This window comes from Drosophila yakuba, chromosome 2R (assembly GCF_016746365.2).
Source record: "Drosophila yakuba strain Tai18E2 chromosome 2R, Prin_Dyak_Tai18E2_2.1, whole genome shotgun sequence".
Classification (NCBI taxonomy): Eukaryota; Metazoa; Arthropoda; class Insecta; order Diptera; family Drosophilidae; genus Drosophila; species Drosophila yakuba.
The window spans coordinates 19226758-19253131 of record NC_052528.2 but is presented as its reverse complement, the minus strand read 5'-3'; the positions used below and the strand labels follow the sequence as shown (position 1 = coordinate 19253131).

The window sequence follows — 26374 nt, the reverse complement described above, 5'->3', positions numbered from 1 at the left end:
CTCTATGCTCAAAACACATATCAAATATACAAAGCCAGAGTAATGAACTCATTTGCTCTTAGCCTGCAAAAAGTGCAGCAAATGGACTTTGGCCAAGTGAGACAGTTTAGAATTATTATTAGTTTAGAATTATTATTTCTTATTGCCACAAATAGAGGATGGAGCCGGGGATTAATGGCTTCCGCGTTGTCTGATTTCTTACCAAATGCAACAGCTTTAAGAGCTTCGCACTCGCTCGTGGTCTTTGTCAAACCGCAGGCACACTGCTGACCCATTAAAACGACAAAAGCGATAAAGGGATAGCCGAGTTCTTGGCCCCCGGCTTTTGTATTTCTTTCTTTTTTTCCCCACTTTTTTTTCAGAGCCAGTAGCTGGGGTGGGGCTTCAGCTGTGCGTTCCACTTCATCATGACGGCAATGTCAAAAGCTGTTCACATAGCGGGTCCCATGGAGCCAACCTCTTTCCTGTTGGAAGGTGGGGTGGGGATGGTTTGTTGGGTGGGGATTTACCTGGCTTTGAGCCGGGAATCTAGCCGAGCACCGGGGAACCACCCAAAGCATGTCAGCACGGAACACCGTCGAGCTCGCTGCTCACAATGGAAACTTTGCCGCGAAATTGAATTTCAATGCAATACAGTGCAGTGCAGTGGAGTTCCCGACACCTCCAGTTGCAAGTGGGGCTTAATATTGCTTGCCGCCTGCGAAAAGGGATCGAAACGTTGCCATTGCCAAGGTACAAGCTACAAGCGGTGGCAACATCATTAAAAGTGTGTTTAAAGCGGACCCTTTTGGCCAAGTTTTAGTTGGCCAGCGAGAAAGGAAGGAAAATCACGTTTCGCCTTGGACAACTTTGCCAAGTCCACTTGGAGAAAGGGGCATTCTGGAAATAGAACAGAATAGAATAGAATCTGAAATAAAAACTTTTTGTAGTCAGTCAGCAAACGAATCGACACGAGTGCTCGACTGTAATTATTAATATTTAATGTTAAGTGTGAAAAGTACAAGTTGTGTAAGGGGGTGTTCTCTGTTAAGTCTGAGGTACTTTTAGGCAATTAACAATAAGCTGCTTTGAGTTATCAATGGGAGTTTTGCTTAGATGACGAACATTTCTACGTACTCGAAATCAATCAGAAGCCTTATAGTAGGTCCACATTATTTGTCGCAGTGCCCTGGCAAATATGTGCATAGTTATGTAACATCCGATTGATAGAACCCACTTAATGTAGGCGTTGCTGATTACGACTAAGGAAGTGCGCTTATCGCTCGCAGGGTGATGGAAAAACGCAGAAAACAGAGAGAAAAGACGAGGGAAAAGCGGTAAAGGAAAACTGTGGCCGATAGCGAAGTGTCGCAAAATGTTGCAAAAGCAATTAGCACAGGCAACGGGCCAAATGCAATCAATCAACTGCAAATGCAGTTAGGCCACAGATTTTGTCGTTAGCCATAATTCAATCACCTTAAATTGATGCAAACAACTCGCTTAACGTTAATTTCAATTTGCCCATCATTTTAAGGTGAAATTTAATTAAATTTTCATTCATTGCCTGCCTGCCTGCCTAACTGGCGTGCTGCGAGTATGTGTGCTAGTTCGTATTTGTGCTGGCCTAATTGACTCAGGCTAAGCATGCTAAAGACCAGAATTTGCATTCCCTTTTGTCTGGCCAAAATATGTTGCATATGGCAAGGAACTTGCGGCTTTGTGCGCACTTAAGTGGCAACAAGACGTGCAGCTGGACTCTGTGAATTCATGGAAAATTAAGCGAGCCGCAGAATGTTTTAGTTTCAGGCCAAAAAAAAAACAAAAAGAAAAATAAGTACCATTTGGGAAAAATGGCTGAAGCTAATAGAGTTGAAAATACTCTTACGTAATTGTACACTTACACAATAAAGGAAATATAATCAGATAATGGGGTGTGGAAGTTTCCAAATAAATTTGTATTATTCGAATATTTTTTATAAAAACCCAACTTTTTTATTAGGATAAATCGATAATAACAATGAGCCTAATATTCTATACAGTTTGGTGCTCGATTACAATCACTTTTATGAAATACCCACTAATTTATTCAGTTGTTTTGTTTTAGCTGTCCACATTTATACGCTCATTAAACTTCAGTTGCATATGAGAATATCCTGTACAAGGGTATAAAACGAGGGAGCTTAAAACTATTTGAAGCGTTTATGTGGCGCACACTCACACATGAGCCATCAAATGAAGTTGCACTGGGAAACTACCTCGGCTTCCACCTCGTTGTTAACCAAAAATGAAACAGTTACCGCATCCGCATTTTGTTGCGTTTTTGTTGGCCGCTTTTGGCCGATGTCCAGGCCATATGACTGGGATACTCGGGGATATTCGGATGCTCGAATGCTGGGCTGCTCGGTAGTTGCCATTGCAGTTTGTGCTCGTCCGTCGAGTGGTGTTTTGACTGCTCTTTTGATGCTTTTTTATGAGTGCGCTCTTCGGGTTTTTTGTATTTTGCTATTTTGCAACAAAATGAACTTGCGCTGCGCATTGCTGCTGCCATAAAATGAACTAAATTGAGTTGAAAATGTTTTGCACACCGCCCCCAGAAACTTCCTCTACACAGTCTAAACCATCCCTGCATTTCATGGCTGCAGTGTGGAATTAAAGCTGCATCCCGATGCCCCTGGGCATTTAGACGGCTTACAGTGCTGACAATAAGTGTATTTACCATGCATATGCGTTTTAATTATACACACACACATATACACACACACACTCAAAAGAAGACAACCTTTTGGGTGTGGGACCGTTGTGTTGTCTTGTGCAAATGAAATGGTAACCGCTTTGGCTAAGCATTTTGGCTTACTCCCCACACTCCACTCCACTCCCCTCCCCTGTCATGCAGTTCCTATTCTTCTTTGGCTTTCTCAGCCACACCCCCTGCCGCCCCTTCACATTCAGTTCGCAACACAGGTGCAGACGTCTAGACGGCTTTCGAGTGCTTAGAGCCGACGTGAATTTCTCATAATTAGCAGAGCACTGAAATAACTGGGAATTTTCGCCAGGGAAATTCTGGGTGTACATTGCAAGCAGGGAAATTAACTGTGGTTTGTTTTTATTTTATTTATTATTAGAATATATTTATTTTCAGAGTTTCTTGATGGCATTATTTAAACAATTTTTTATGTAATTTTCTTTTATTCTAAGAACTTTAATTCTCAGGGACCAAGCATGACCAAAACTCCCAGAAGACGTCTTCTGTATTTCTTGTTTTCATTTCTGCCGATTAGTCTGCTCTCCCCTTTTTTCACATCCTTGCAATCTCTTTATTATTGTCTAGACTTTCCTTGGAATGTTTAGCTGTAAAGGAGCAGGGAATTATCAAAGGAAATTTGGGTTTTCCTAGTTTTTCCTAGTTTAAAGGCCATTTGCAAAGCCAGCTGGATGAACTTAAAAGCAGCTGCAGGGCATTGATTCGACATGAAAGCCTTGAGTACACGTTCCAGTTTGTGTGTCATCTTTTGCGACAAATTTGGAATATACCTTAACATTTCAAAGGTAAATGTCAGCCGGGGCCCGTGCACCTGCAACTGACATGGCCGTGTATATTTGCGTATATATACGTATTACGTACTTATACGTATACAAATATGTGGTACGTACGTACATCTGCCTGGGGCACGGTCAAATGGGCGGCTTGAGTGGGTGGCACAACATTAAATGTACAATATGCTCATTGCAATCCCTTCGACTTCCCCTCGTGGCCAGCACTCGCATTTGATTTGATAATAACGTTTTCGGAAATGTCATTTTCTCCCTGCCAGAAATTGATTTGACTGCCTCATCTTGGCTCTTTTCGATCCATTTTGCCACGTGGGGTTGGTCGTAAAAGCCAAACGCATATTTATGAAGAGCATAAAAATTATTGACATATATGGCGGAGTCATAAATGCTCATACCCATAAGCACTCCCCTACTCCGCCCAGTGAAAATCCCAAAAGAAAATTGCCAAGCTAAAAAAAGAGGAATATAAAATTTGGCGTTTGTTGTTTTTTTTTTGTACGTTACTCAAAGGCAGCTCGTAAATGCAATTTGATTTTGATTGGACTTGGATTAAACGCAAATAAAGTTCACATCTTAAATGTCAAATTTGAAAAGGATTTTTACAGTCGCCTCTGGGTAAACTTTAGCTCAGACGATGGGGAATTTCGATGGAGATTTACAGATCTGGCGATATAATTTACCAAAGTCCCATACAGAAATTTTTAAAATCAGCTACTTAGTGTAAATTGTAGATATTCTGAACATTAGTTAACCCAACTTTAAAGGCAAATTTCCTCTTTAAACCGCAAGTAATATAATTTATTTTTACCAACAACTTGAAAGGCTTTCTTCACACAGACAAAGTGCAAAAACCGATTGGACGACCTCGATTCGCTAGAGCTCATGTCCTTTAGTGCCATCAATTTTATGTTAATATTTGCCATATTTTTATTGGCTTAATCCAGTCATGAAATGGTGGCAATATGTTTTTACTGGCTGCCGATGACAATTGGCCCCATAAACAATTTCGCAAATGGTTGTGCGCCGGAGAGATTTAACCATTTCCGCAGGCTCCATGAAACATTTATAGTTTTCTGGCTCAAAGGCCAAATATCGAATATGGACTCCAGAGCTCACAAATCAATGTGGTCAATTAAGTTGCGTATATGCAAATTATTCATGGCTGTAGTCTACTCGTTCTTTCTTAGCCTTAAAGAGTATGTTTTTCACGCTTGAAGATGCGAGAAAAAAAAAAAACTTTGAAAAGGTTGTGCCAAAAAAAAAGGGCAAAGGGAAAACTCAAAGAAAAAGCAGGAAAGTTCGACAGGCAGGCATTCACAATAAAAATATGTACAAAAGCATTTCAAGCGTACACAAGTCGACTTCCTGTTTGGCAAGGACATTCTATTCGAAATGTGCATGCAAACAAGGATACGCGTGAGTGTGTCTGTGTGTGTGTATGTGCGCACTTCTATTGTAGTTGGCCCAATAGGTTGCTCGTTGTTTTCCCCCCTTTCCCCAAAAAAATATTTTCTCGAAATCGGAAATCAAAAATAGCTACATTTCTGCCGGTGGGGTCTTCGGTTTCCTTTCCGTATTTACATATCCCATTGTTGAGCATGAGCATGAGCATAAATCGGATGCCAGTTTGGGTTTTGTTTGGGTTGGTTGGGCTTGGATTCGAGTTTGAGTTTTGGCTGCCCTGCCCTTTGTTTGCTCCATTGCTGACCTCTGTCATACTTTTGCCCATTGTCCGGCTTCTGCTGAGGGGGATAATGCCTCGGTCATCCATATTACTTGAACGACATTTGACACTTTTGGCTGCCACAGCTTCCCCCATCGCCCGTCCCCTTTCAATTCATAATTCCCATCAGCAGCTCCTTGGCGGCAAAATTAATTGCTGATGGTATTGAAGCAGTGATGAGTGACAGCCGGCAAATACAAATTAGTTTAATTAAAGAATTGTGTGCTCAGCATTTAGCAATAACCACATAGTAACCACACATGTACACATCATCCCGTTGGGCAAACAATTTGCAGACAAAGCGACGTCACTGAAATTAACATAATACAATACTTATAATTAATGGCTCTTGTTTGTCGGGGAGTTTTGGAAAGGCATTTCGTGTCCTAAGCCCTCCTTATTTTCTGCTTTGCCACGCGAAAAACTTCAATGTAAATAAACAGGACCATTTTCAAGCTCTGTCTTTTTTTTTTTTTGCGGAAAAACGCCGTTTGATTGAAATGGGATATCTGTATCTGTATCTTTGGCTGCCCGACTGGGCTCTTCGTGCTCCTGTTTGTCTGTGGCCAAAACTGTCCGCCATTCTGTGCGGGAATGGAAACTTTGTTGACACTATCTAGACGCTATGTCCGGCGTCTGCAGCTCGGTTCACTTAGGGAAAATTTCTTGTGCAAATATTGAGTTTACTTAACGGAAATGTTTTCTCTTTCAGATCATGTGCGGGAGTTCAACTGCGGCAAGCTGTACTATCGTACATTCCATATGAACGAAGATCGAGATACGCTCTATGTGGGAGCCATGTAAGTACATATCTCATACAACTTCTAACAAGGAGTTAGTACATCATTTAATTGTGGAAAATGAGTACTTATCACTAACCCAATTCCGATTAGCAACACATCCCCTTAGCTGTAATTCAAAAACGTTCAGCAGCAGAATAACAATGAATTATATACTTTTCTATTCCAGGGATCGCGTATTCCGTGTGAGCCTGCAGAATATCTCCTCATCCAATTGTAATGTAAGTATGGCTGCCATGACTTCGGCTCTGGATGTGCTAAATGCCTTAAATATGATAATCCTGGAGCACGCTTTTAGGCTAAGTCCTTTCGTCGCCAAAGGTCGCCAATGGGGATGGGGAGGATGTGGCAGGTTGTCCAGAGTCGGGCCACAAATCTAGCTGACAGTAAGGGGAAAAAATCGTGAAAAGCTTTTGGGCTAAACAACTTTGCTTGCGGCCGTTGCTGTTGGTGCTCTGTGGCATATTGTTAAAAATTCATTATACGCCACGTTGCCAATGGGGAGTGGGAATGGATGTTGTTGTTGTGTATGTGTTTGCCATAGTTTCCAAATGGCCGCTAAGCTTCTTGCAGCCTTTTGTGGCCATAAAGCGGCATCTAAACGTTGTCAGCACAATACACCGGCTTAGCAGCCTTTTAGGCGCACTTCAAATGGCAACAACGACGTCGACAGCCACAAATCTTCGATTCCCACGACGCAGTGGCTGAGAAAAAAAAAATGTTTATTTTAGTTAACCCAAAGGTTTCGCCCCGCCAAACTTCCAGCACGACACAAAAAAATAAAGGGCCAAAAAGCATATTTAATATGCACTCTCTTGTCCGGACATTATGTTCCTGGCGTATTCCCCGAACTGGTTCGAATCTGCAGGCTCAGGTTTATGCGTTGCCCAGATATAAATTTTTGGGAGACGCCACATACGCGAACTTGCCACAACATTTGCGAGGCAATTCGATTACAGGAAGTGCTACCCCGTGTCTTGGGTTTCCAGCTTGGGCTCGGTCTCAGGCTCGGTCTCGGTTCTGGGCTGTTTATGAATTTATGACTTGCAAAAGTTTGTTTTATGAGCGCCACACACCTGACTTGGTGTGCTCCTCACAGGAGCCACACCATAGCATACCATTCCATACCATTTCGAGCCCTGCAACGCATCTCCGAGCCGAATCGTAAAAGTCTAAGAGGTTATATTATCTTGTAGCATGCTCGCCAGCCAGGATACGTCAATATATTTTATGCGGTTAAGTGCGAATACATTCGCCGTGGGCATCATTTGGTTCTGGCCTATACACATGGAGTTACACTGCGGAAAAGGCGGGCAAGGAAGCTAGCTTTAAGATTGGAAACTATATCCTAGAAACATTACTTAAAGTAACTCCTGTGTTTAAGAACCTGAACATATAAATAAAGATGTTTATATAGGGATATTTTATTACTTTTCTTCTAATTTAGTTTCAGTCTTGTGAAGACCTTCTTGATTTTGTTGCAGTGCACCCGTGTGCCTCGTTCGCTCCCAACTCCTGCACCTGTTCCTCCTCCGGTGCCGCTGCTCCTCCGGCTGCTTTATGCGCCAAATGCAAATTCAACTAAATAATACATGATTTTGGTTTTATATGAACGCTCTGCTGCGACTGCCTGCCTCCCAAGTGGGCGGGGAATAGGTCGTTGGGTGGTTGGGTGGTTGGGTCGTTGGGTGGCTGGGTGGTTGGGTTGGAAGCCCGTTGGTGAAGGTGGCTTGGCTGCTTGGTGGGTGGTGGCCTGTGGGTGGCTGCGACGGCAATGGAGCAACGGAGGTTGGTGCGTGAAAATATTTCGTGTGTGCTTGGGTAACATTACGTGATTTATAAATAAATTTAGTTGAAAGCATTCTGAAGGTGCCACGGACGAACGCTAGTTGTAGTTTATGCCGCATGCGGCAGACGCAGCCTCCCCCTTTTAACATTTGCAATATACAACTTTTGTATTTCGGCTTTTTTGAGTAAATTGAATTTTTGAATTGATAGAAGCCACGGCACGTGAGCTTTTAACCTAATGGTTAATGGTTGTCAGGTGCACGCAATTTGATTTGCTATATATTTAGCTAATTTATCCCGGGTTTACTTCTCATTCCAGCGGGATGTGATCAACTTGGAGCCAACGCGGGATGATGTGGTTAGCTGCGTCTCCAAAGGAAAAAGTCAGGTGAGTACATACATAACTTATAAAATAGCAGTCGTTAACTTAATATATTACTTCTCAAAAGAAAAGTGAAAATTTTAAACATTTTTACAAGTATGCCTTAACCATTAAGATAAGAAAATTCCAAAGGAGTTCCGCAAATTGTTGTCTTGCTATTCACTAATTTATCAATCAACCATTTATTTTTAATATTTTCACCCAAATTTCAGATCCACTCACCCAGTTTGAAATGCCCCTACAACACATGTATGGCAATGGCATATGTAATTCATAAAAACCCTTTTTTATCCTGATTTCATAAGAAATTTTCTGAATATCTAAACCACAATTGTTTTACCTTCGCCTGTTAAATTCCTCCGTGCATCTGCAACTACTTTATGTATTCTACTATACATATACTCTCAAATAAATCACATCCCTGTGGAGGTATTTCAGTAACTCGATTGCAGTTTAAAACCAAGAAAATCCCATCGACTGGCAATGTGGCAGACGCTTCTGTTGCAACTCGTTTATAATGTGACAGCAAATCCTTTCATTCGAAATCAATTTCAAGTTATTCGTGGCAGGAGCAGCAGCATGTTGCATGCTGCACACACACACACACGAGAATCATGGGGGCCACATGGGCATCCTGCTTAAGTCATCATAAAGCTGCCTGTGTGCCACTGGTGCGCTGGCAGTAATTTCTGCAGCGTTTCGTTGCATTGTTGCCAATTGATTTAGCTTCGGCAGCGACGCGTGCTATTGCAATTTGTCCACATTTCTGCCACAATTTCGCTGCAGCATTACGGAACACACTCGAAACCATTTCGATTTCGCTGTGTTTGGGGAGCAAAACAGATGATGCCGTTCACTGTGCCATAAATTGAAAAAACGACAATGTTGTGGACATTGTCATCCCAGCGTTCTTCTGTTTTTCATGTATGCTATCTTCGCCTCAATAATCGATATGTGTTTTTCTTTTGCAGATCTTCGACTGCAAGAACCATGTGCGTGTCATCCAGTCAATGGACCAGGGGGATAGGCTCTATGTGTGCGGCACCAACGCCCACAATCCCAAGGATTATGTTATCTATGTAAGTTGGCCAGATTGGGAAGCCATACGCCATACGCCGTATGCCATTTGCCATTTGCCATTGCCATCTACCATCCGCCATTCATGTCGCCCATGAAAAGATTGCCACCGACAGTTGACTTTAGATGCCAATCAACAGTTGCTCATTCAGCCTTTGACATCTGTCCATAGATAAAGCACCTAAACTAAAGTCAAACACTCGAAGGGGAATCTTTTGTGCTCAGCATTTCACTTATTCACCCTTTTTTCTCCAATCTCCATCCTTAAGGCGAATCTTACCCACCTGCCGCGCTCGGAATATGTGATTGGCGTGGGTCTGGGCATCGCCAAGTGCCCGTACGATCCCCTCGACAACTCAACTGCGATTTATGTGGAGAATGGCAATCCGGGTGGTCTGCCCGGCCTGGTAAGCAAATTGCTCGCATAAACTAAAACTTTCTCGGACCTTAACTGAGGCTGTAAATTGCTGCTCCACAGTACTCCGGAACGAATGCGGAGTTCACCAAGGCGGATACGGTTATTTTCCGCACTGATCTGTATAATACTTCGGCTAAACGTTTGGAATATAAATTCAAGAGGACTCTGAAATACGACTCCAAGTGGTTGGACAGTAAGTATGAAATAATCATATTCTTTTGAGTACAATTTACTTTTATACTTTCATAAAGATGTAAATAATGGGCTAAGCACTAAACGATTCGCAAGCAATTTATTTATTACTGTTTATTCGTCCTCACTAACGTTTAATTTTCTTCCTTTTAATTCACAGAACCAAACTTTGTCGGGTCCTTCGACATCGGGGAGTACGTGTACTTCTTCTTCAGGGAAACCGCTGTGGAATACATCAACTGTGGCAAGGCCGTCTATTCACGCATCGCACGGGTGTGCAAGAAGGATGTGGGTGGAAAGAACCTGCTGGCCCACAACTGGGCCACCTACCTGAAGGCCAGACTCAACTGCAGCATCTCCGGCGAATTTCCGTTCTATTTCAACGAGATCCAATCGGTCTACCAACTGCCCTCCGATAAGAGCCGATTCTTCGCCACATTCACGACGAGCACTAATGGCCTGATTGGATCTGCCGTATGCAGTTTCCACATTAACGAGATTCAGGCTGCCTTCAATGGTAAGCCCACCACCGCCTTTCGGTGCGATCCGCACATCCCGTTGACATGCAATTTTCTGTGCTCGTCCATTGTCCCCCAAGTGGATTGGGTGGCACTGACTTGAAATTGGAAACGGAAACGATGGAATGGAAATGGCGCATGCAACTTATTGGCAAATTTTATTTGCAATCTATACATTTGTTTTATCCATTCGATAGTTCGCTACCCCACTGTGTGTTGAGTGTTTTGTAATTTCAGTCCAGTTCAGTTGGGTTCCGTTCGATTCGTTGCCGTGCGCAACATAAATCGCATTAGAAAATCCATTTGAATGGATTATGGCCACACACACACTTGCACACACTTGGTGGCTCTTTTTATTTTCCACCGGCTGACAGCTTAGAGGGAAACCAGCTGACACCTTTGGTCGTAGATTTAAGTCTTCAATTGCAGCTCAGCACTCAGAGCTTGATAAACTTTTTTCCTTTTCCATTCCCTGCCATCTCATATGAGCAATTGTTTTTGCTTTGCTCTTTTACTTTTTATCCCGCGCGCACAGGCAAATTCAAGGAGCAATCTTCATCGAATTCCGCATGGCTGCCGGTGCTTAACTCCCGGGTGCCGGAACCACGGCCGGGTACATGTGTCAACGATACATCAAACCTGCCCGATACCGTACTGAATTTCATCAGATCCCATCCACTTATGGACAAAGCCGTAAATCACGAGCACAACAATCCAGTCTATTATAAAAGGGATTTGGTCTTCACCAAGCTCGTCGTTGACAAGTGAGTTGGAAACAAATATATTTTCTATTTGCAGGTGTGATATTTGGACTGTTTGTTTTACGAGTTTAATCCGTTCGCCATTCAGAAATGTAAACGAGAAAAATATATGAACATTTTGCCGAAATATTGCCCAATTCATTTCAATTTCTAAACATATATTTAGTATATTGTAAGCTCATTAAAGAGGATTCATTAATTAGGCAAACATTCTACTTTATCACGTAATCCGCTTCAAAAGTTTAAGTTTAATTCAAGCTTACTAATATGCATAATAAAACATCCTTGTTTCAGAATCCGCATCGACATCCTCAATCAGGAATACATTGTGTACTATGTGGGCACCAATCTGGGTCGCATTTACAAAATCGTGCAGTACTACCGCAACGGAGAGTCGCTGTCCAAGCTGCTGGATATCTTCGAGGTGGCTCCGAATGAGGCCATCCAAGTGATGGAAATCAGCCAGACACGTAAGAGCCTCTACATTGGCACCGATCATCGCATCAAGCAAATCGACCTGGCCATGTGCAATCGCCGTTACGACAACTGCTTCCGCTGCGTCCGTGATCCCTACTGCGGCTGGGATAAGGAGGCCAATACGTGCCGACCATACGAGCTGGATTTACTGCAGGTGGGTGAATTAAAGTCAACATGCGAGTGTATGCTATTAAATTCAGCAAACGAGTGGCAAGCCAAGGGATTCCATATCAACTAGATATGTAAAGATAGAACAAACCCATCTACTTATTATTTCAATTGACTTAAAATCAAAGCTGAAACGGATGAATTAATTTCAATTTTCCATCTGCAGGATGTGGCCAATGAAACGAGTGACATTTGCGATTCGAGTGTGCTGAAAAAGAAGATTGTGGTGACCTATGGCCAGAGCGTTCATCTGGGCTGTTTCGTCAAAATTCCCGAAGTGCTGAAAAATGAGCAGGTGACCTGGTATCATCACTCCAAGGACAAGGGACGGTGAGTGGAATTGATGATTTGCTTTAATACACCCACCGACAACCAATCGCATGCATTTCTTTCATAGCTACGAGATTCGTTACTCGCCGACCAAATACATTGAGACCACTGAACGTGGCCTGGTTGTGGTTTCCGTGAACGAAGCCGATGGTGGTCGGTACGATTGCCATTTGGGCGGCTCGCTTTTGTGCAGCTACAATATCACGGTGGATGCCCACAGGTAAGCCAATACACTCTGTTGATATTAAAAGACTAACCCACAAGCACCAGAATATATATATCTCTAAAATACCTACAATTTCAATGAATACAAGTTTTATGCATTTAGCTTTATTGATTAGCATAGTGAAGCCATATACTACTCAATTACACTTGGATAATAATAACTCGAAAAAAACCAATGTTTTTTTTTGGAACAGATGCACTCCGCCGAACAAGAGTAATGACTATCAGAAAATCTACTCGGACTGGTGCCACGAGTTCGAAAAGTACAAAACAGCAATGAAGTCCTGGGAAAAGAAGCAAGCGGTAAGTGATAATGAGGACCAACGCCCTTGGGGGTGGATTTGTGGTAAAATGAGGTTGGTGGAATGGTGAAATGGGGGGTGGTGTTGGTGATGTTGGTGGTTCCGGTGGGCCAGGGGCAGGCACACACCATAATAAACGATTTGGATGGCAATTATTTTAATAGCCTTCGAGCCGGGCGGCTGTCCAAGCTGACACCGCAGCGTCAAATCAAAGGGAAAATAATAATAAAAGCGGTGTAAGGTAGTTAAGTTGTCATTATCCAAGCAGCCCACCTGTGGTGTGACCCAAATGCAGGGTAATTGCCCACCTGGGTGGGAGATGCAATGGAAATGTAATTAAAATGCAATCACTTTGGGGTCTATATATGTAGGTTCCTTCGCAATCATATTTACTAATTGTGTGTGTCTTATGTTCTTCTTTTTACGATTCCTTTTACAGCAATGCTCGACACGGCAGAACTTCAGCAGCAATCAGCATCCGAATGAGATTTTCCGCAAGCCCAATGTCTGATATCACGAACAGAGTATCGCCCTCAAAATGCCGTCATCGTCCAATCAGTTTTAGTTAATCGAAAGCGAGGAGGATAATAACAGTGCGGAATAGGAAGCCCAACAGGGAGAATGGACGAGAAGAACTCATTATAATCATTATTATCAGCGACATCATCATAGACATACTTTCTTCAGCAATGAACAGAAAACTCTTCCTAAAGGATTATGCATTTACCGAGGCATTTACAATGCATCCATTGACTTAGACTTAGACATTAGGGTATTATCGCATGACACAGCTCCTCCCATACACCATACGGTGCAATTTCACACACTTCGATTTGCATTAAATACAATAACAAAAGCCACGACCCATAGTTAGTTACGACAATTGAACAATGGAGATACTTAAACAACTGCCGCAGAATCGCACATTCATATCGTTATTTGAATCTAGACTTTGATCAGTTTCAGCATAACACCGTATATATGCATATATCCAAACTTTGAACTTTCAAAGCTTACTTATAAATATGGCAACCTTAATGTAATCGAAGAAGCAATGTGATGTTAAGTTTTGATAAATTTATTAACAGCCTAACTACATAATCGCGGTGAACTCGGTTTAAATGTACTATAGCGACACAATTATAACGATTGTACACATGCATGCACCCCATACGGATATATGAATCAGCCCTAAATCGAATCTAATTCTAAACTTACAGGAGCGATCCTTAGATAAACCTCAATCACAAGCAATACTCGCCTAACGTGCATCTACATAAATAACTCGAATCGGTCCATAGCTTATATACTACACGATATCTAACAGTGTTCAGTTATATGTAATATGTGTATGTGTACTTCAAATGCCAGTTTATATTGTAAAACCCATTCCCATCTTGCCCAATTCGATAAAAAAAAAAAAGTTTTTCGATTATTATTTTTAGTGACTTGCACTCTCTTCAGACTAAATGTACTTAAGGTAATTTGCAAAAATCTTTAGTTCTTAAGCGTTTAGTTATAATAAAATGAGACAAAAACCATTTTAATAAAAAATATCTGAAATTTACAACAAATGATTGTGTTATTTATTTTATGTAGGCTTTTTTCAATAGCTTTAAATGTTTTTCAAACTGGAATCCTATGCTATTATTGGTTGTGCTTACATAAGGACATGAAAGACAGGTCTGCAAGCACTTAGCAATAATAGAATGTGAATTAAAGGTGTGAGAAGTGCTGTCCAAATAATAATTTCATTTTCATTGCATTTCAGCTTATCTCTGAACACATTGCATAATTCCAACCGAGTGCGCAAAGACAAATGTTAATTTTAAATCAAATACTTTGAACTATTCAACTTGGACAAATATTTTATAACGAGGAAACCCAAGCCGGACATCGGGCAAAGTTAGCCGCCCCCGCACTATGGGAAATTTGACCACTTTTTCTGGCCTAAATTAATAACTCCAGAACGGGGAAAGATATTCGATTGGTGTTTTTTGTATGGGGTTACACTAGTCCATATCTTTTATGGTACCAAAAATTGTGGGCGTGGCACCGCCCTTTCTATTTTTTGTAATTTATAACTCCAGAACGAATAAAGATATTTAATTTTTTTTTTTTGCAATAATTTGCACTAGAGCATATTTAAACGTACCCCAAAAACTGGGGGCTTGGCACAGTCCCTTATATTTATATTATTAATTTTCGTAAAGGCTTTCTTTCATTTTGTATGCTTTTTCTAATCTCAGCAAAGACAACTGATTTCGTGATAGAGTTTATATACTTAATTATTTTACAGAAGTTAACAACAATAGTACTAATAAAAATAACGAAACAATTCAGCAACCGCCTTGTTTAACTCCCGTTTAGCATGAGATTACTCTGAATTTGGAAAAGTAGGGTTAAGTCTAAAATCTATAAATTCTCCCAGAATCGGTAAAAGTGGTTTTTAAAATTACAATAATCTGAACAAGAATTAAATAAGCTACAATATGAGGTATATTTTATTGATGCAATCTGCTGCAATCACTTTAAATCTCTATTCAAAGTTAGGCATTATAAAAAAAAATACTTTTGTAAAGCAACTAAGATTTTTACTAAATTACTGGGACAACACTAGTTTTTTTTTCTATTGAATGATGCAAACGCCTAATAGAAGGCCCACTGAATAAAATACTTTTTACAGAATGAAAATTAACGCTTTGGTTTTAAAGATATTAGAACTTTTGTAACGAAAGAAAAACTTAATGTTGCAGATTGTTATTTTGTGTACGCGCAACAGCTGTTTTTAACAGCTGATTTCTTTGTTGTGGCGCCATCTATTAAAATTTCTAGTACGCAGCACTAAAGATTGGTCAATTATGAATGCGTACACTAAATATTATTGTAATATTCCGACTTTCAGAAAATGGGTTTTGGCCAGAAAAAGGGGTCAAATTTCCCATAGTGCCCCGTCTGAGAGTTTGTGTGTGTGAGAGTGTGTGTGGGAGTATCTGTGTGTTGTTAGCCAGGTTGTTGGAGACAAAGTTTGTCGTGCTCGGGACTTCGGCCTTTCGGTCAGGTCAAGCGCAAAGGCGAGAAATAACCAAATTTCCAATTTGGTTTTCGGGCTGTGTGTTTGTCGACCCTTCGGTTCACCTTGCTCAAAGCCAAAAGGCAAACATTTGAGGTGAGCTGAGCTGAGTGTGTGTGTGTGTGTGAGTGGTGTGTCTGTGTTGGCAGGGAAAAGATTTGCATATTTCTGCGCCGGGGCAACATTAAATTGAATTCCATATTCAAATAGTCGAGAGATAAGCGTGAGCATACTTTCCAATTATAGATGGCCAGCCCGCAGACAAATAGAATTAAAGTGCAACATTTTTGCATAATATCTTGCTTGTAAAATGCGCCTGCTGCCTGCTGCCTTCCACAGCCGCCAACTGTTCGCACCTTAATTAGTTATGCAGCACCAAAAATTAAGCTTAATTAGCGTTGACTCACTGGTTTGGAAAATTAATTATTTCCACTCGCCGTTATTATTATCGCTGTGCACTTGGCCGAAGCATCAGGGCCCAGCTTCCGGACCCGCTTGTTGACTACTTAATTGAAATTCATATGATTTTTTTCCTTTGCACTCTCCACTTTTGTCATTATCATTTAAATAGCGTTGAGGGTGCTATAATCCTGGCCAGAACTCTGGGAGTTGGGCTCGCTGGGTTTCATCATCAGCAGGGACAGCATTCCTTGCGAGGCTCAAACTCGCAGCTTGGGTCTGTTGTTTAAATGAAATTAATGCATATTAGTGGGCTTTGGTTGAGCTGAAATTGAATTATATTGCCCCAACTTAAGCAAAACTGTTCATACTTTAGAAGGAACTATGCCCCTCGTGCGCCAGAAGGCGTTCATAAAAAATACGATTAATACTTAAGATAAAAGAAATTTTGTTCCAAATTTTAAGCATCTAGTGGTAATAATATAGAAGTAATTCATCTAAATTACAAATTCACCGGATTCTACAAAATTCCAAAGCCAGCTTTGTTCGCAAATCTGCCATTTATACGAGTACAACAAAAAACCGATCTAGGTAATCCATGATATCCGGCAAAGGAGCTGTCAAGCCGAGTCACTAGCTCGGTTCCAGGAAATGTTCAGTTTACTTTAGCATGTCGTACGGGTCACAGATGAGCTGGCAATAGAAATACGAAACAAAATTCTCAGTGTTAATAAAAAATCGTAGAAAAATACGCGTGACCAAAATTCTAGAGTTACGTGACTCGGTGACCAAGATATATTAATATTATAGAAACATTAAGAGTTGGACAAAATTCTCTGTCGTGTTCCATTATAATTCTCAATTTAATTGCATATTGAAAGAATGCCTTCGTACAAGGATATGTCTTTGGTGCGCGCTACCCTGCGATTTGTGGGCCAAAATAGTTCTGGAAAATCTGTGGTACCGGCATATCGCCGCTATGCGACTGCCTGCAAGAGTCCCAAGGGCGTGGTGGTGGGTGTTTACTCCAAGGATGGCGACAAGCCAGCGAAGACCACCGCAAATGCAGTGGGCTTGGACGATGCGCTGGGTGGCAAGCTGTTGACCCTCATCCGTGAACGTGGCATGGACGGCACTCCCGGCAAGGGGCTGCTCTTCAGTGGCTTCGAGGGCGAATACCAGGCGGTTGCCGTCGTCGGAGTTGGCAAACAGGGAGCGGCCTACAACGAGAACGAGGAACTGGACGAGGGCATGGAGAATGTGCGAGTGGCGGCGGGCACTGGAGCCCGGGCCCTGCAGCTCCAGGGCATGTACGAGGTCCACGTGGACGCCATGGACTATCCTGAGCAGGCGGCCGAGGGAGCCGCGCTGGCCGTCTGGCGCTACAATGCCAACAAGAGGAAGAAGAATCGCATTCAGACCCCCAAGCTCGATATGTACGGCAAGGGCGACCGGGATGCCTGGGTGCGTGGTCTGTTCAAGGCGGAATCGCAGAATCTGGCCAGGCGTTTGTCCGACACGCCCGCCAACATGATGACGCCCTCGATCTTCGCACAGGCCGCCGTGGATGCCTTGTGCCCCTGCGGTGTTTCCGTTGAGGTGCGATCCATGGACTGGATCGAGGACATGAACCTCAACTCCTTCCTGATGATCGCCAAGGGATCATGTGAGCCACCTCTACTGCTGGAGTGCAGCTACTGCGGCACCTCGCCCGAGGATCGTCCCGTTCTGCTGCTCGGCCAGGGTCTGACCTTCCACAGTGGTGGCTTGTGCCTGAAGCCCAAGAAGGGTATGGACCAGTATCGCGGCGCCATGGCCGGTGCTGCTGTTTGTGTGGGTGTACTCCGTGCCGCCGCCGCCCTATCGCTCCCGATGAACATCACGGCCGTGATGCCGCTCTGCGAGCACATGCCCTCTGGAATGGCCGTGAAGTGCGGCGATGTGGTGACCCTGCTCAATGGCACCACCATGGGCATCAAGAACGTGGACAAGGCACCGGTGGTGCAGCTGGCCGATCCGCTGCTCTACGCCCAGGCCACGTACAAGCCCAAGCTGGTCATCGATATTGGCACGGTGGCCATGGGTGTTAACTATGCCGTTGGCGGCGGCGCCAGCGGCTTGTGGACCACCTCCAAGTCGGTGTGGCAGAACTTCCGCAAGTCCGGTGGCCTGACTGGCGATCGCGTCTGGCGTTTCCCGCTGTTTAAGTACTACAAGCAGATCGTGAACAAGAACATCACCTATGATCTGTGCAACACGGGCCGCGGTCCTGCCAGTTCCTGCTTGGCGGCTGCCATCCTGCACAGCCTGGTTCCCTGCGCGGAGTGGGCCCATCTAGACATCCGTGGCACCGGCATGCTCACCAGGATCAACCCCAGGCCCTACCTCCTCAAGGACTCTATGACCGGACGTCCGACGCGTACTGTTATCCAGTTCATGTACCAGATGGCCTGCTCCGGCTAGAAGGGCCTGCCTGTTGGCCCATGTATTCGATATTTGATTCTTTGGTACAGTGTTTGCACAGAAACACATCCTGGCCTGGATGAGCCTTCCTCGTAAATGTGCACTTTAATATCGTTGGCAATAAATTGTATAAACTATGAGAATTGAAAGTTGGAAGCCAATTATATCAATGTTTTTGTGAAAATAACCTATATCGCTTAGGTATTTCAAATTAACCATATTGCATTGCATAGTACCAAATATGCAAAATACCAATTGCTAACTGCCTAAACTCAATTCACCAACTAAAAATATTCAATCAGGCAAATATTGAAACTTGAGTAATTTCTGCTCGGTTTCGAGCCACCTTTGCAAGCTACCTGTCGAATCAAAATTTGATTTCCAATCGTATAAATATGGTCTGATTTTCCAACTCGATTGATGGCAGCATTGCGGATTTTCCTGGCTTTGATGTGCGATGTGATTATGTTGACTATAAAATATTTACCTTTTGGCTGGAGTGACGGGAAAATTGCCTTTGAAGTCTGAGGTGCGGGGGTGCCAATCAATGGAATTCGGCAAATGGCATTATGAGGTTGACTTGATTGTCCACATATACTTATTCATACGAATGCACGACGCACTTACGTGCCAGCATTTATCCGGCAAAATGTTATGGGCTAATTGCACACGGAGCACGAAATGGCAAATGTCTCTCTCAATATTTAATTGGTCCCTGCCAGGATTAGATGCTCAACTGCGTCCTTTTCGTCCTGCCAAGAACACCAGGTGAACATGAGAATTTGACTGCAAGCCATGTAACTGCAGTTGGCAAATGTTGGCAAAACGATGCTGTTTTACGTGTGTGTGTTTGTGCCTTTGACTCGGATTGTTTGCGGGCGTTTGGCCAGTCAAATTTAATTTTGCCCTCTCGAATGCGAAATGGCATACTTCTGGATTATATATTACACACACTCGCACACACACACAGTGTCCCTGGGGCCTCGGTTCAGATCCTTAGCACTGCACTTAACGCATACAGCTGCGCACAATGTCCTATTTGCCCAAGGATTTGCCAGCCCCCCAACCCACCTGTCCTTCTTGGCCCTTCTTCTTGCCATTTGTTACCTTGATTAGCTAATGCTAATTTGGGGATTTGCAATTTCCTCTGCTTGTTTATTTATGCCTCGGTTTGTATTTGTGTTTGAAGTGCTGATTGTGTGCAGCAAATGTAATACCGAAACGCGATTGAATTCGGTATTCAGGTGGGGAAATATTTTATAAAATCTGTGGATACTCCAAACATTAAACAGATAAATTATAATGAAATTGTTGCATGAATAATTTCATCAATGTTTATTTTATTATGGGATTGTAAGTATTTCCAGCCATTATTTAATTTTTAATTATTTCACCTAATTTTAAATTGTTACGAAAACAAAGCTTACAAATGTGTTGAGTTTAACAAAGTATTTGGAAATTGCATTTGATATGTAACAAATTTAATTGTCATGCAAAATTAATAATATGATGGGGTTGTTTCACCTTTAATTACTTTCAAAATGCATTTAATTTGCCTGCAATTAACATGCCAAAAGTATTTGTTTCAAGCTAATAAAAGGACATCTGATTTTGCAATTCACCCATGAAAACAAAAGCCATTCACAGCCATCCACATCCAAGTCCCAGATGGCCAGATTGCCCTCAGCTGAACCCATTGACATTGGCCATTATTGGGAGCAGAAAAAAAAATTAAAAAACATAAACGTCTCATTTGAACACAAAATGGCAATTTGCTCAAGACAACAGAGAAAAGGCGGCCGGGGGTTAAATGGGCGGGGCCAGGACTTGGACACGGACTAAGGAAATGCACGGATTTTATTGCTTATTTGTTAAATGGCTCGAAAAAGTTAATCAAGCGTGATTTTGATACGCCCCAGAGATAACGAATTATCCTAGGTGGAGGGACTTTCTCCCTGCATTCACATACATATATGCATTTGGCTTTGTGTGTATTGCTGTTCGTTTGTTTGTGTGTGTGTGCGTTTTCCGGCTCTGCTATTGTTTTTATTGGTAATTTGGGCCAAAAATTTTCAAATTTCACCGCTTGACTTTTAAGAACATAAAAATGAAATCCCAAGCTCAGACTCAGACATATCGTCAACGGCACCTGGCGTTTGTCGTTTTATGAATTAATAAAGACGTCAGGTCGGTGAAAAGTCGCTGTACCACATAGTCCATACCCCTTAAACACCCGGAACTCGAAAACATAATGCGAGTGGGATAATATGAGCCGTCTTGTAGCTTATTAAACGCATTTTTACAGCATGCTTTGCAGGAATTCTCACTTTATATGCAAACATGTGAAACACTATAAACAAAGGACCCCAATTTGCACGCACACACATACGCACCGTTGGCACCCCAACTCACACACACACACACACACGCAGCTGTTGTGGGGAAAAATTCGCTTTCTATTAAATTTTACAGTAAACTGAATTTACGCCCGCTGAACATCAGGTCGGTGGGTGTGGCGGAAAAGCGGGGGAAAATGGAAAAGCAGCAGCACTTTTCTCATATAAACACAAAATTGCAGAAAATGGCGACACCTGCTGTTGCAAATTAGAAAAATAAGATGTTTCATAAAAATGAAATGTCAGTTTTGGGGGAAGCTAAGGCAAAATAAAAGTGGGCAAAACCGAGGCCCAGCACAGCAGGAAAATCATCAACAACAACAGGTGACAGGATGGGGAAAGTGTGTTGCCGAACCTCACGCAAATATGCCGTATACAAATTGAACACTTGGAACAAATTTTATTATTATTAAAAATCAAAAATTAAAATAAATATAATAAAATGTGATTAACGAAGTAAGTATACGTCATTTGTAGTCTTTTTGTTCCCGCAGTGTAAGTATAGGATACAAATTGTAATTATATTTATATTAAAGAAATATCTTAGAATTCTTTGAATTTAATTTTGCATTGTTTGGTCGAATAAATGACAAACAAATGAAATGGAATTTTAATGTATAGATTACCAAATAACATAAAATGGATTCTCAGTTCATATTTTGCTTCTTTGCTACGAAAAACAAAGATAAGACTGTGCCACCTCAAGACGATGGGGCAAGTCTTCTCATGACTTTTGCTTATATTCATTTTGGGGATAGCTGCCATTCGAAAGGCAACACGTCTCTTATCAAATATTTTGCTCACTGCGATTGGGCACAAAAGTCATTTAAAGTTTGCCAAACAGTTCGATGCTGCAACAGTGGCGGGAAAATGCTGGAGAAACGGCAGCAGCAGCCGTAAACAAACACAGGGCCAAAGGAAACAAATCTAATAAAATCAGCAGATGATGGTCATTAGACCGAAAAGTAATTTCATTTATTCGCAAACTCGATTTGTTGCTTTGTAGCACGAAGTGCGCACGAGTGCTGCTCCTGTTTCTGCTTCAGTTTCAGTTTGCCTTCTCTTCCCAACAACGACTCTGCTTGGAGTGTCCTGCAGTGGCCGAGATAAAGGCCAGGGGATCCTGTTCCCGGCGGTCAGGGAAGTATTAGTCGGCTAAGCAAGGCAAATCAAAGCAGCGAAGCGTTCAACCAGCGTCGCGCATAAAAACCAAAAAAGAAAAGCAACTGGCGAAACGAAACACAAACAATGGCTGCAGACAAAGTGAAAAATCACGTGCACTGGCAAAAAAATATATATGTTCAGACTATGACCAATACATATATTCTACATAGCTGAACACTTGTTTGAACAATGCTACGTTTTTATAAAATATTCTGATACTACAGAAAATTAGGTTGTAATGTTATTTTGAAAAATAAAAGTTTTTTTATGAAATTATTTTTAAAAAAATAAATACTTTTTTTGTTATCCTAAACCTGTTAAAAAACTACTTCGAATACAAACTACTTTCCACATACAAGCCCCAAAAAGTATGCTATAAATATTTTATCGAAATGTTTATTGGAGTTGCGGGCAAGGGATTTGTGCTATATTACTTAAGACACCTATAAAATGGAAATCCCAACCCACCTGTGTATTATTTAAAGCAGCATAGATTACAAATTTTTTACGGTGCACTCGAATGGCTGTAAAGGGGAGCCCGAAAGCAATAAGAAAATGTGCTGCGCTCTTATAGATTTCTTAAACAAATTCCGAAGATGCGTCGTTAAAATTTGGCCGCCACTAAAAGCACAAACGGATTAGGAAACCCATCAGGAGCCAAGACAGAGAATCCTTCGCGGATTGCCTTACCGTTGGGGTCATAAAATTGTTTTGGGGGCCCCGCACACAGAAACACTCGCACCTGTAATAATGGCGAAACAATAAAATTTGCCGGCGGAAAAGTTTTTCGCTTCGAAATTTCAATGGCAAAATCAAATGGACAAAATGTAAATGAAAATGCTTTTAAAATGAAATTTAGCGATACCCAAGCGCTTCATTGTTGCGCTGTATGGACCGCGTTTCCTGTCTCTGTCTCTCCTCATCTCTCCGCTCTCCTCGCTCCACCAGCACTTTACGCGCCGTGCAAAACGAATGGCATTTGGAGCGGTACCTAAACGGAAATGAAATTAAGCACAAAATGTGCCATTTGCCAGCTGGCAGTTGTTGTTGCTCGCCCCTGTCTCAGTTTCAGCCATTACTTTCGCCCGGCCAGCAGTAATTGAAAAGTTGGTAGGAGCCACTCGAATGCGAGGAGGCCGAAATCCAGAGGACTCCATGTTTGCGTTTCAGGCGTCGGATTTTCCTTTGCCCCAAGCTGATTTGTGGAATTCTATTAAGCCTTTAGTCGGTTAGTTAAGAAACTGCAAATTAGTCAAGTGCTACTGTAGGCTATACCCATCTGGGCTTTTCAAGTCACTTTAAAGGAAAGGTATAGGTATAGCATTTGTTTGTTAAAAATTTGTTCTATAACATCTACAATAATAATAGTTTAACTACCTATGACAAACCAAACACAATATTTCCTTCAATCGAAAAGCAAACTAGTCATTTAGGGTTTTCCACGCATCTAGATACTCAAAACACTCTAACCAAGTGCCTGTGCTATCTCACACTTTCCGTTATCACGAATGCGGCAAATCGACGTACACTCAGGTTGGCCAAAAGCATCGCTCACAGCCTGCCACGCCCACTCGACCAGCAGCTGCCACCGACGCCCCCTAGTAGTAGTTGCAATTCCCAGAACGATGCTCGCACATCTCGGGGCATATGGTACTTCATAATTTTGATGGTCCAACGGAAAAGTTTATTTTCCATCTCGACACACTCGTCCACTTTTCGCGCGGTCAGTGGATGAGATGAAATTCCCTGCTATAAAATGCGGCAAAGTGAACATCTATTTGTCAGAGTTTTTATACACTTAGACCGAGTGGACTGGCGCTTCCTTTTGCTTACAATATTTGATTAGCAATATTTAATCAAATTGTCATAGTTAGACAAACGTCCATATGTCCCTCGGACTGCTGCATCATAATTCCTGGGCAAACTTATGAGGAAGTTAGATAATGAGGGAATCCCGGACAATAAGAGGAACTTTATGCTAACTTTGGCGAACTCTCCGACTTGCCATCAATTCATCGGTGCGATGGGGAATAGAACGTAATTGCATTGGCCGCATGAAAGGAAATCATTAATGACATACCGCCGCGGTGGTCGAGGGGGTGGTGGAAATGGAGAGGGTGAAAATGGGAGGCTTGGGGGCTTCAAGTCGTCCTTGCATCGCATTTTATGAACAATTCACGCTTTTCCTACCAAGAAGAGAACAAAGTTTAGTCGGTTGGAAGTGCAAGTGCAAGGAGGAAATTAAGCTGAACAATAAATTTTCTTCGGCAAGTGCAGTGCCAGCATCCGCCCCCCGCCTCCATCCCTCTGACTATCCACCGCCCCCGCGCTCTTATTAGCAGCGTTCTTGTTTGCCTTTTTTCATTTTTTTTGCTCGCTCCTTTTTCGCGCTCTTGTTGTGGTTATGCTTGCACTGCTTCGCCCTGTGTAGGCAGCTACACTGAGGAAAAATTACGTTTAAGTTGTGAAAGAAATATATGATTATTTAAGCCAAGTTATTATTGGAAATAAGAATGCCTGAAAATTGGGTGTAAAAGAAATGATCCCGGACTAAAGTAAAGTATTTATCTATTAGCTATATCTAATATGAAAGTATTTTTCACTGTAAACTGAGCCATTGAAGCACAGCACCAAAGCGCGAATTACCGCCATTTTGTGCACTTTGAACGCCATGTTGCCGTTTTTATCGCTGTGGTCCCATCTCATCCTTCCTCGTCCTTGTGCCCTTCGCCACTCCGCCTTTCAGGACCTCTTGTCATTGCAGCTGCCAAGTAATTTTCCCAACGCCAAAGAGTGCTGCGCGTCTCATTGAGGCGGGTAATTGATTTATGTATTTATACTGATTTTTTAATTAATTTATAAGCTTTGCTCTGGAGTGGCGGGAAGCCCAAAATGCTGTTTAATGGCAAAGTGCGTAAATCAATTGGCGATGGATGCCTGCTGTAATAATAACCTTTTCCAGTGCTTATTACAGAAACTATTTCTATGGATCGTAAATCAGGCTGGGTGCCAGCGTAAGTGGGCATATTCAATTAAATCTTTCCAAGATAAATGCATTCAACTCAACTGGTAATTGATTTAACACTTCTCTGGATTAAAATGACATTGGATGCAGTACTTGCACTATAAGTGATGTTAATATGATTGCAGTTAAATAGTTTGCTTTAAAATGTATTCTTATAGTTATATTAAGTTTAAAATATATTTCGTTTCAATATAAAAGCCATTTCATATTCGCGAAATTATTGGGACTTTTTATTCCGAGTAAACTATTTAAAAATAATATTCTGAAATAAAATGTATTGTCAATAATCATGTTTTATTAGCAAACCGCAGCGGTATGCAAATGCTCACTATTTGCAAACAAAATCTAAATTCTTTCATAAGCGAGTCTTAACAATATTCCGACAGCCACTGTGCGGTGGGCGTGGCATTGGCTGTCCACTCTTTATTAGCAATACCAATGCAAACATGCTGCACAAACATTGAAGCACAACTCTATTTGTGCGTGTGTAGGTGTGTGTGTGTGTGTGTGTGAGTTCATTTCCGGTGTGGGACGTTGTATTTTAATGCTTGTTGTTGCTGCTGCTGTTGTAGAGGTCCTTGTTGCGATTGCGTGCATATGAAAATTAAAATTGTTGACAATTGTCATTTTTTTCGCATTGCTGTTGTTGTCATTGTGTTGTCAGCATTGTTACCGCGGTTGTTGCGGCTCAAGCCGCCCACTGTCGTATTTTCGCCCCGGCTTTTCCCCATCTGTTCCCCCCAAACCCGCGTTGTTGCTGCTGCCACACGCAACTAACCGCATTTTGATTGCCATGCATTCGACCGAATCGTGCTCGTTGCTAAATTGAAAGCATTTTCCGTGCCGTGAATCTCGGTTGGCAGCAACAGAAATAACAACAACAACAACAACAAAAAAAATGCATTTTTGCAGAAACCGGAGAAAGAACGGAAGTTGTCGCTGGCGTGTTGCATGCGTGGTCTGCATCCAGTGGCAGTGCCCCTGCCACGCCCCCCGCAGATCCTCGGCCTCCTTATCCTTAGCGCCAGCAGGCTGTGCGATTTGTTTGCTTGCTCAGCTTAGCGCAACTCGGCTCATCTCATCTCATCGCCGCGCGGAGTGTGAAACTGCATTAAAATTGGTTATCATGGAGGTGACAACCATCCAATCAATCGGCACATAC

General features: G+C 42.2%; 2 protein-coding genes and 1 long non-coding RNA gene across 6 annotated transcripts in view; 2 read left to right on the top strand and 1 right to left on the bottom strand.

The window, feature by feature from the left end:
* LOC6531394 (semaphorin-2A) overlaps positions 1–14246 on the top strand; it is a 33512-nt gene extending 19266 nt beyond the window's left edge. For all 4 annotated transcript variants that reach the window (XM_002092161.3, XM_015195826.3, XM_015195827.2 and 1 more), the window contains exons 3-15: positions 5967–6054; positions 6224–6275; positions 8162–8230; positions 9196–9303; positions 9571–9708; positions 9780–9912; positions 10072–10428; positions 10965–11193; positions 11485–11821; positions 12002–12165; positions 12233–12385; positions 12585–12693; positions 13132–14246. In XM_002092161.3, the coding sequence (XP_002092197.1) occupies positions 5967–6054; positions 6224–6275; positions 8162–8230; positions 9196–9303; positions 9571–9708; positions 9780–9912; positions 10072–10428; positions 10965–11193; positions 11485–11821; positions 12002–12165; positions 12233–12385; positions 12585–12693; positions 13132–13203 (2009 nt within the window). In that variant the 3' untranslated portion in view covers positions 13204–14246. The remainder of the gene's footprint in view (positions 1–5966; positions 6055–6223; positions 6276–8161; positions 8231–9195; positions 9304–9570; positions 9709–9779; positions 9913–10071; positions 10429–10964; positions 11194–11484; positions 11822–12001; positions 12166–12232; positions 12386–12584; positions 12694–13131) is intronic.
* A 2533-nt stretch (positions 14247–16779) lies between these two features.
* On the top strand, positions 16780–18788 carry LOC6531393 (cytosol aminopeptidase). Its single transcript, XM_002092160.4, has one exon. It carries the CDS (start codon positions 17047–17049, stop codon positions 18625–18627), a length of 1581 nt encoding a protein of 526 aa, XP_002092196.1. The 5' UTR covers positions 16780–17046; the 3' UTR covers positions 18628–18788.
* Positions 18789–22567: 3779 nt separating this feature from the next.
* On the bottom strand, positions 22568–23076 carry LOC120321173. The gene is made up of 2 exons (XR_005560763.2): positions 22878–23076; positions 22568–22808 (listed from the first exon to the last, which is right to left on the bottom strand). It is a non-coding gene; the product is annotated as an uncharacterized LOC120321173 (long non-coding RNA).
* Between the last annotated feature and the right edge of the window lie 3298 nt (positions 23077–26374).

Coding starts and splice junctions, on each gene's coding strand:
- LOC6531393 (XM_002092160.4), top strand. CDS start 17,047: ATGCCTTCGTACAAGGATATGTCTTTGGTGCGCGCTACCCTGCGATTT.